Source organism: Gossypium hirsutum, chromosome D03, assembly GCF_007990345.1.
Source record: "Gossypium hirsutum isolate 1008001.06 chromosome D03, Gossypium_hirsutum_v2.1, whole genome shotgun sequence".
Taxonomy (NCBI): Eukaryota; Viridiplantae; Streptophyta; class Magnoliopsida; order Malvales; family Malvaceae; genus Gossypium; species Gossypium hirsutum.
The window spans coordinates 17,595,058-17,605,441 of record NC_053439.1 but is presented as its reverse complement, the minus strand read 5'-3'; the positions used below and the strand labels follow the sequence as shown (position 1 = coordinate 17,605,441).

Genomic DNA, 10,384 nt, shown 5'->3' with positions numbered 1-10,384 from the left:
TTTTTTTATCAATTGTTTATTTATAATCTATATTATTAATAAAATTCCTGACTAATTTGGTGTCACAAGTAAACCAGGTACCAACTCAGTTAGGAAATAACTCATATACCCTTTTATTAAATGACTGCTATTATTATTTTAATGATATTTTTATCTTTTCATATTTTTATATAGTTTTAAAATAAAATATTAAAATTAATATGTCTAAAGGTTGAACCGATGTTTAATTGATTTATAAACAAATTCTTTACCACTACACCAATAGTAATTTTTGAGTAAACTTTTTAAAAAATAACTTTTAAAATAAAATGTTTTCTCTCACCAAATTTGTGTACATATATAATGTCACTAATTGCATTGATGTCACAAGTCAACTCGATATTTAATTTTTTAAAAAAATTAATATTGAATTTTCTTTTCACTAACTAGATAACTTTTTGACATACTATAGAAAAATGAAAATACCATGATAAACAATTGGAGTGCATTTAATATTATTAATATGATGTATTTACCTATTTCAATTTTCTTTTACTCACAAATTAAACTAATTTTTTTATTTTAATTTCGTATATATTGCATATGTGTTGTTATTATTAGTTTCAAACCTTACGTTTCATTATTTATTATATGTTATTTTTAAACACACACGTGTTCTAAATATGTGGTTTCCACACGCATAAGTGTGTGATAAGATTTCTAGTATTTATAAAGCCCTTTACCGAATTGGTGTCATCCATCAACTGAGTCTCAACTCAATAAAGGAAATAACTTTAATGTCCCTTCATATTTAAAATAAACTAAGTTATTTAAGGGTACTTTAATCTCTTTATTTAAAACAACAAATAAAAATATGCATACAATAAGATTTGAACCCATGCCAATTAGATTAGAAAAACTTTAAATTTACCACACAACCAAAATTTTATTTTAAGTTTTTATATATTTTAATTTTATTATGCACACATTATTACCTCCATTAATTATATATCTATACTTTTATACTATTTATTAACTCTTTTATTAAGTTGGTGTCACCCACCAAGCTGATCCAACTTAGTTACAAAATTACCAAAAAAACAATTTAATTTGCAAAGTAAATTATATGATTTTGTGGGTATTTTAATTTTTTATATTTTTATAAATTAATAAAAATTTATCTATAATGAGAGTTGAACAAGGGACACCATGCATATAAAAAAATTATTTATCATTTGAACTAAAGCAATTTTTTAATTTTATATGAAACTTTAATAAATATATTTGTTATACAAATTTTTATATATTTGTGTATATTTATAATGTTGTTAACTAAATTACTATCACAACTTAGCTCGACATCAACTCAATGTTGATGACAAAACAATGATAATGTCACATCCCAAAAATTGGGTTAGTAGAAATTGGGTTACTGAACCAAGAGTGGTCATGTCCTGTTTTTGAATAAATTATGTAGGAATTATGTCAAGTAAATTGATTTAATTTAGTGGATAAGTGTTGTGCTTGTGCGTGAGAAATTTTGGGTTCGAATCCTTTCCCTTGAATTTTTGCTATTTTTGTCCCAACCCATATCTTTGAACATCGAGCTTATATATTATTTTCGCTCAATTATTGATAAGAATGAGTCAACATTCTCCCACTTTCCTCTCACGTCCCTCATTCTCTCCCTTTCTCTCATTTTTGCCATATCTTTTTTGTGATTTCAACTTGTATTGTCCTTTTTCTTTTTCCATTTTTAAGATTGCTTCGTGGATGTTTTATCCTCGTTCATAGTCTTTGAGTTTGTGATTAGTGTGTACGGTCTGGAATACTAGAGTTGTGGTAAGTTTCGTGTAAGTATGGTGTTTGTCTTTTTGAGAATGATGTTTTTAAGTAATCTTATTTGAGAACTTTTGGTTGGTGTTGATTGTGTTTTAATGCCCTCTTTTGTGGGAATCTATTAGGGGAAGATTGCGAGGCACCCAACCCTTTCCAGCGAGTGGAATGCCTTAAGAATCGATTTTTCTCTAGGTAAGGGTCGATTACCTTAGCATTTGTAGCTGAATTATTGATTCGGGTTTGATGATTATTGATTCGGGTTTGATGCTTTGTTGTTAATTAATGTGTTTCTGTGTCATTTTATGATTAGGAAGTGTTCGGTAGGGTCGACGTCTCGAAAAAAAACCAAGTGTGTACCTTCTATCTCGAAAAACAACAAAAGACGAGAAGTTAAGAAACCCACTATTGACGCTACATGGCTGTGTGCTAGAGTGTGTGGACCACACGAGCATATGGGCCTATTTTTCAATAAATTTAGATAGAGCTGTGTTTTGACGTACACTTCAAGGTTATCTACTTCGTAAGGTCTATAATGCGATTTGTATGTCTTCTGTATGTGAAATATGTGGTATGGATATGGTAAGTGTAACATCTGTAGTATGTCAGTAGAATTAATTTTGCATCTGATCTGTAAATACTGATAAATCTGTTAAGCATGATTAATATGTCTGTATCTGAGCATGAGTTTTGTATCAGCATGTGCATTGAGGTGGGATATCTATGTGACGCAGGAAGTAATGGTATTTTAATGATTTGCCTTATCTAGTGGTTTTACCACATATATCTCTTCTAACAGCATGACTGCAAATATGGTGGCTCGACCACATATATCTGATCTGATAGTTTAATTGCAATTCTGGTGGATTACTGCATTATATTTGGCAGCTTGTCTGTACTATTCTAAAAGTGACATACGTTCACTATTTGGTGTGTGGGTTTGGATGGGTATTTATTACCCTATTTAGTGTGTAGGGATGGACAGAGATGATGTGTAACGTATGGGGGGTAGAACTTGTATCTTTTCTTATATATGTAATGTGTTGTATCGTATGATATGTCATGCCATTCGTATTTCATTTAATTATTATGTTGCATCACATAGTATGTCATGCTGTGTATTCTGTTTGAATTTGGACTTTTGTGTGATTTTGATATCTATATGTAACAACCTATTTTTAGTTAAATCAGAACAGTGGTTTCGAGACCACAAATCCGAGGTAAAAAAAATTTAATATTATTTTATGATCTAAAACATGATAGTATTACTGTATAAAAATTTCGTTAAGAAATTTTACCGATTACATGCTCAATTTGATAACAAGGACTAAATCGCGTAAAGTGTAAATGTTGAGTTCTATTAACTAAAAGTATTAAATAGCTATAGAAATTTAAAGTGGAGATCCTTATATGATAATTAGCCCATTAATGAGTTAGTGGATGATAATGGCTTGGCAATCTTGTAATTATTAATGTTTTAAAAGGTTATATAGGTAATTAAGTAAATAAAGACAAAAGTTAGTAAAATAAAAGCCAAGTATCATTATTTTCTTCCTTCTTCAACCGATTGTGAAGAGGAAAGAAAGCCATTTTTGTTGAGCAACATTCAGCCAAGCTTCCATTGTCCAATTAGGTACGATTTTTATCCCGTTTTTAATGATTTCTCTGTTTCTGGGATCGTTGTAGCTTAATCTAGGTAGCTCGGGGACTAATTTGCAAAACTGTTAAAGTATTTGAGTTTTTCCATTGATGAATATGTTAGGGTTTTGAATTTTAATGGTAGAAAAAGAATGGTTGTTGTTAGATAAACAACTTCTGTAAAGGAATTTTTGATGAAATTATCAATTAGGGATTAAATTGAATAATGTGATAAATTGTGTGTAAAATTGTGAATTTGTGAAATAAATGGCTGCTATAAATATGTTTATAGTTCAGTTAGGCTTGGGTAGGGATAAAATTGAATGAATTTCATTTTTCGAGCCTAGGGACTTAATTGTAAAGAATTAAAAGTATAAGGGAAAAATGATAATTTTGCCAAAAATGTTTGTTGGACTAAATTGAATATTGAATTGAGTTAAATTTATTCGTATAGATCCGGTTAGACCTCGTATGGAGTTAGATCGATTCAAAGGAAAAATATCAAATTAATCGCCTTTGTATCTACGTAAACTCGTCGAAGTAAGTTCTTGTAATTAAATTGCGTACTTATATGCTTGAATTAAAAAATATATATGGATTGTATAATTGCTATGTATAATTACTGATTGCATATCCGACGACATACAACGACTACCGTGTCCCGTTTGAACCTTAGGAATTCGTAGGATACAAATGACATGTCATTAGGGTTATGATTTCAACTCTTATGAGCTTACCATTATTCAGATCGAAGGAGCTTACCATTATTTCAACTCGGAGGAGCTTACTGTTTACAGCTCGTATGAGCATACATGTACAGGAATTGACAGATTACAGTTCAGTACACCTCGTGTGTACTACCCACATATCTAACGATATTCTAAATGGCTCAACAGGCACAGTTCTGTTACGAGTTTATATGATTTCGATACGAACTAGTACAGATATTTACATGAATTACATGGAAATGGTTTATATATGATATATGGATACATGGTATAGATGTTACATGTATATGAAATTTAAATAGTTGTTGAACTCATACATGATTCTCGGTTTTTATATGAATTATATGGCTGACTTGGTTGATGAATATGTGTTAGGCTTTTGGCCAAATTGAGTTGTGATATGCTTTGGTTTACTTACCTAAATTGTAGTTAAATGGTAAATTAAATTCTGTGTTTTACGAACTTACTAAGCTTAAATGCTTACTCTGTGTTATTTTTCATGTTTTATAGTGGTTCGGAAGCTCGTTCAGGTTGGAAGCTTGTCGGAGCTATATCACACTATCTATCAGCTCTTTTGGTACTTTTGGTTATCTAATTTTGGTTATAATGGCATGTATAGGTTATTTTGGCTACTGATAGCCTACATGTTTTGTTATGTTTTTAGCCATTTGAATTGGCTTGTGTTTTGGTATACTTTTCTATGTATATATATAAATGACCTTATCATGTTTGATGTGTGGTTTAGTATGGTTAACATGTAAATGATTTATTTTGTGAATTGGTATTTTGGGTACCAAATGGTTGAGCTTGATAAGCGACCTATATGTTAAGTTTTGGTACAATTATGCATATATATATTTGACCATTTAGGTAAGTTTGGATACATAGTTGAGATGTTTTTAAGTTTTCATTTGAAGTGCTTACGGGCATATTGGTTGTATGTGATGATATTACATGTTTTAAGCTTGATTTTGGTTGGTTTTGGATGCCTATTTATGACTTGTTTTATATGCAAATTGTTGTGTTTAGGTTGGTACCAATTTGGGTGAGAAATATGGCTTGGAAAATGACCTATTTTCGTCCACACGGGCAGAGACACGGGCGTGTGTTTTAGTCATGTGTGACACATGGCCGTGTGTCCCCTATATCTTTTAAAAGAGCAAGTCAGTATGCTCACACTACTTAGCACACGGGCGTGTGGCTTGGCCGTGTGGCACAATTCAAAGAGTCACACGGGCACGGACATGAGCTGGGACACAACCATGTGTCCCTATTTCGAATGCCCACACGGCCTAAGATACAGATGTGTCTCTTATATATATTTGTATTCTTTTTTCTTTAGAGCTAGACTGATGGTTGAACCAATCAAGCCACTGGTTTTCGGTTTGATCAGTTTGTTTCGCTCGATCAAATAAATTATTAAAAATTTCATAAAATAAAAAATATTTAAAATAGAGAAAATCGGTTCAATTGGTTTTTTAGCTTGGTTAAATCAGTTTGTATAGATTCGTGAGTCAACTGGTCCAGACCTTATCTTCGGACCAGTACCGTGATCAGTTTTCGATGCAATTATGAAAAATATTGATTTTGATCTATCGAATAAATTTTGCAATCTCGTTAGGGAGAGAAAGCAAGTAGTGAAGTTCAAAAATAAAATAAATCGTCATCGTCTAGACCCTGAGAGGGTAAATTTTGAGCATTGCTAGTATTAATTGCTAGACATTTTAAAGGAAGAAGAAAGAAAAAAAAAATAAAAGAGAAATAATATCAAAGAAAAAAAGGAAAGAAAAGAAATTTAAAAAATATTTTTTAAGTTTATATGATATGGAGGTTTATTATTGTCTATAATTTTTTTAACAGATATAACATTTTGGTGTAAAATGAATAATTGAAGGATAGTTTAGGTATCACTTATGACAAAAAAAAGTTTAGTTACCAATCTGTGGGTTAAGCTTTTTTTCAAAATAAACTTAATGTAATGGAGGTATCAACATGGGAAAAGAAAGTAGCTTAGGTTATGTAGCAAGATGGGAAAAATGGTATAATTTAGACGCCATATTGTGGATTAAGTCCTTTTTAAATAATGCAAATATTTTTAAATAATTAATTTATCTTAGGAAATATCTTTTTTTAGGCAGTGTCTTCATTGCATTGAAAACACAGTAAAAAGTACCTCAAAATCTTTTTTGTTATACCCTAGATTGCATTTAACCCTTCTACTAAAAATATAGGCAAATTAGCCCATGTACGTTAGATGAATGAGCAAAATAACCTCTCCATTAAAATTTGGTGTTTATATATAAGGTATAACAAATTTAGCCCTCAACCTTTACACAATTATTCAATTTGACCCCTACTCTTTATTGGAAGTTTTGAAACTATTAATGTTAAAGGGTCAAAAAGGCCTTAGTAACAAAGTAAAAAAAAAATCAATTAAGCCCTTTTAAAATTTTAAAGTATTAAAAAATATAAAAATTATAAAAAAAATTTACAAAACAAAATTTTAAAATTTTTAAAATCATAAAATTTTTATTAAAAAATAAAAATATTTACCCATTAAAATCTAACGGTTATAAGTTTTAAAAAAATTGACCCTACACTTATCAGGTCAATATTGTTAATTTTTAATAAAAATTTTATAACTTAAAAAAATTTATAACTTTTTTTTATAACTTTTATTTATGATTTTTGAATTTTTTTTTTAATTTTAAAAAAGTTTAATTGATTTTTTTAAGTTGTTATTATGAACTTTTTGACTTTTTAGCCATTTTAGTTTTTAAAATTTTTAATTTACTTCCAATAAAATAGTACTGGTCAAATTGAATAAATGGTTAAATTTATTATTATACCTTATATAGAAACACCAAAATAAATATTTAATATTGCAAGGAAGAGATTGTAGTGCTCACTTGTACAAAGATTAATTTATTTATCTATTCAATAAAAAAAATTAAATGCAATATTAGGATGACTTTTGTCTTACTTTTAGCTTGCAAACACAAATAATTGGCTTCGTATTTTAATGAGTCCGGTAATTACATATTATGCCAAAAGAGGATTTACCATATAAACACAATCGAAGGAGCCTGCTTATATCTACCCCACACTAATAAAAGGTACAATTTCTAGCAAAGATAATACCAATACAATCATTCACTAATACCTCATCTATACCTATACAGACTGCAAATTGCATACATAAAATTACTATCGACATACTTGCATTATATTTTTCTTTTTGTTTATTTATTCAAAAAGCAGGTAAATTAAATTTTATACGTTAGATTTAAAAATAAATTTGTTTTTTCGTTAAAAATTCTATTCATAAACTAATCTCTATATGTCAGCATAATAGGTCATATGTCACTCTATGGTTATTTTATCAACAACACTAATTTTTAACAATAATTAATAAAATTTTTAATAGAAAGAACCAAATTCTCTTTGACCTAACATATAAAAACTAATTTATCAATCTTTTAAAAAGAAAAAAAAAACTAATACAACAATCTCCATAATAAATTTGCCCATCAGCAGACATGAAGGCAGCAAATTGAAATCATAAACCCCTTATTGAGAAAAATATTGGTACGTTACGTCAAACACATTTATTACACCACCAAACCTGGGGCAGGCCAACTCAACTCATAGCCTTAGCAATTCTCTTGAGAATGAACTTCTGTACTTTCCCCGTTGAAGTTTTAGGAAGCTCACTTTCAAACATGTTGCGCGGAAGCGTGTGAAAGAGTAAAATTATTGTACTAAAAAATCACACTAAGTTCAATTCCCAGGAAAGAGAGGTGGATCACGAGGATCACTTAAGTACCAAGTCTTTCCTAGCCAGAATATCCCTCTATCGTAATTTAATAGCACAATAAATCACTACAATCAAATTCACAAAATATGAACAATAAATAGTAAAGAACACCAGAATTTTAACGAGGTTCGGCAAATCTTGCCTACGTCCTCGGGCACTACCAAATATATTTCACTCCAAAAATACAAGTGAAACTTTACAAATAGGGAGAGAGAACAATGCCTTAAGTAGAGAATGGCAAATGTAGGATGATGAGAATGAGCAATGGTTGGCCTATTTATAGTTGAGATTCAAGGGCCACCTTGCAAAGTCCCTATTCACTTAGGGACCAAAAATTGCTATTATCCCATGCCCAACACTAAATAAATATTTGGTGCCCATAACTTTGACCTTTCCAAAGTATGGGTAGGTATGGGAAAGGTATGGGCAAGGTATGGGGTATGGGTATATTCTAATAAAACACCACCATCTTCGGCACCATATAATGTGGCAACCTATCCCTACAATACTGTATAATCTCCTTCTCGCTTGGTTTCTGAGTCAACTCACCATTCTTCTTCAAACTAACAAATGCACATGGTGTTTCACCCCAAAACTTATCAGGCTTAGCCACCACCGCCGCCTCATTAACCGCTGGATGTGAATACAACACCGACTCAACTTCAGGGCTGCTTATATTTTCTCCACCGCTTATAATTATATCCTTGGATCGATCCTTGATTTCCAAATAACCATCTGGGTGAATTACACCTACATCTCCCGTATAAAACCAGCCATTTTCTCTCATACATTTGGAAGTTCCTTCAGTGTCTTTGAGATACCCTAACATGAGAGACCCACCTCGTAAAACAACCTCGCCAACAGTTTTTCCATCACGTTTAACAGGTTCCCCAGTCTTAGGATCCAAAACTTCGGCTTCCGTACAACCAACAGTGTTCGCTCCTTGTCTTGACTTTAGCCTGGCCCTTTCTGTTAATGGAAGTTTGTTCCATTTCTGTTTCCACGCACATGAGACAACCATTCCTCCAGTTTCAGTTAATCCATAACCATGGCTCACCACAAAGCCCATCGACTCGGTTCTGGCTAGTACTGGTGCTGGTGGGGGTGCACCAGCCGTTAGAATCTGGACATGGTGGTCTAATGTTTCTAGGTCTGGTGAATTTGATAGCATGTTAAGAACCACAGGTGCACCACACATGTGGGTCACCTTATGTTGTTTGATCAAACGGTAAATCTGTGAAAGGTCAACTTTGCGGAGGCAAATGTTGGTCCCTCCTACTGCAGCCATACCCCATGGGAAGCTCCACCCATTAGCATGGAAATTGGGTAGAGTCCATAAGTAAACAGGTTGATTTGGAACCGACCAATCAACCAAAGCATCCATGGTTTTTATGAAAATTGCCCTATGGCTTAAGCTCACACCTTTTGGACAAGATGTTGTGCCTGATGTGTAGTTCAACACCATTGGATCCCATTCACTCTTTGGCCTCACCCACTTGAACTTTGGATCACCGTCTTCCAGTATGCCCTCGTAATGATCAAGAAAGTGACTGGTTGATGATGTGCTTTTGCTTCCTGATGAGACCATCTCGTCATCAATGAGGATGAGTTGCGGATGTCTGGTGTTCCTCGGAAACAACGAGATTGCCTCAAGAACAAGTGAACTAGAATGGTGGTCCACAAAAACAAGCTTGGACTCGCTGTGTTGTAAGAGTATCGACAAAGTGTGAGCATCAAGGCGAGTATTGATGTTATTAAGGACAGCCCCGGACATGGGCACAGCAAACTGAAGCTCGTACATGGAAGGAACATTTGGGGCGACAACTGACACCACTTGGCCACGTTGGATGCCGAGGGATGTCAACGATGATGCCATCTGGAGACATCGGCAGTGGGTTTGCAACCATGTGTATGAAACATTGTTGTAAACAATGGAAGGAGAGTCGCCATAGGCGGTGGCAGCTCTATCCAAGAACCCTAAAGTTGTTAAAGGGGTTGAGTTTGCAGGATTTGGCAATAGAAGTTCCATTGAAATGAAAACAAAATTTGGGTTTTGTTTGTGAGGGAAAATGATAATTTGATTAGTTGTGAAGAGCACTTACATTTTTATTTTAGGTTAATTTGTAAGTTAAGGAATGTTGAGTTGAAAGAAAAAAAAAATAATGTAAATTATGTTATAGTTTTGTTGAGATTTGTCATATAATTTATTACTCTATTTCAACTCTATATTAAATTTTGCAACTTAATTTTAAAGTTAAAGTTTTAGTGCAGCAAAACAAGCTTTTAACGACTTTTTTTTAGGTTTATAGTAGCGCTTTTAAATTTTACTCCACATTTTTATATTAAATTTTACCATTCAATTTTAATTTAAATTAACTTAAGTTAA

At 32.0% G+C, this 10,384-nt stretch overlaps 1 protein-coding gene across 1 annotated transcript; it reads right to left on the bottom strand.

Moving 5' to 3' along the window:
- Positions 1–7,636: 7,636 nt before the first annotated feature.
- LOC107949518 (probable acyl-activating enzyme 9) lies at positions 7,637–10,141 on the bottom strand. Its single transcript, XM_016884186.2, has 2 exons — positions 8,461–10,141; positions 7,637–7,904 (listed from the first exon to the last, which is right to left on the bottom strand). Exons 1-2 carry the CDS (start codon positions 10,025–10,027, stop codon positions 7,822–7,824), a joined length of 1,650 nt encoding a protein of 549 aa, XP_016739675.1. The 5' UTR covers positions 10,028–10,141; the 3' UTR covers positions 7,637–7,821.
- Positions 10,142–10,384: the final 243 nt, after the last annotated feature.

Excerpts from the sequence above, each read along its gene's own strand:
- LOC107949518 (XM_016884186.2), bottom strand. The coding sequence starts at position 10,027 with ATGGAACTTCTATTGCCAAATCCTGCAAACTCAACCCCTTTAACAACT. Across the intron at positions 7,905-8,460 it reads TATGGTGCCGAAGATGGTGG|TGTTTGAAAGTGAGCTTCCT; the intron begins TGTTTTATTAGA and ends TTCCGCGCAACA.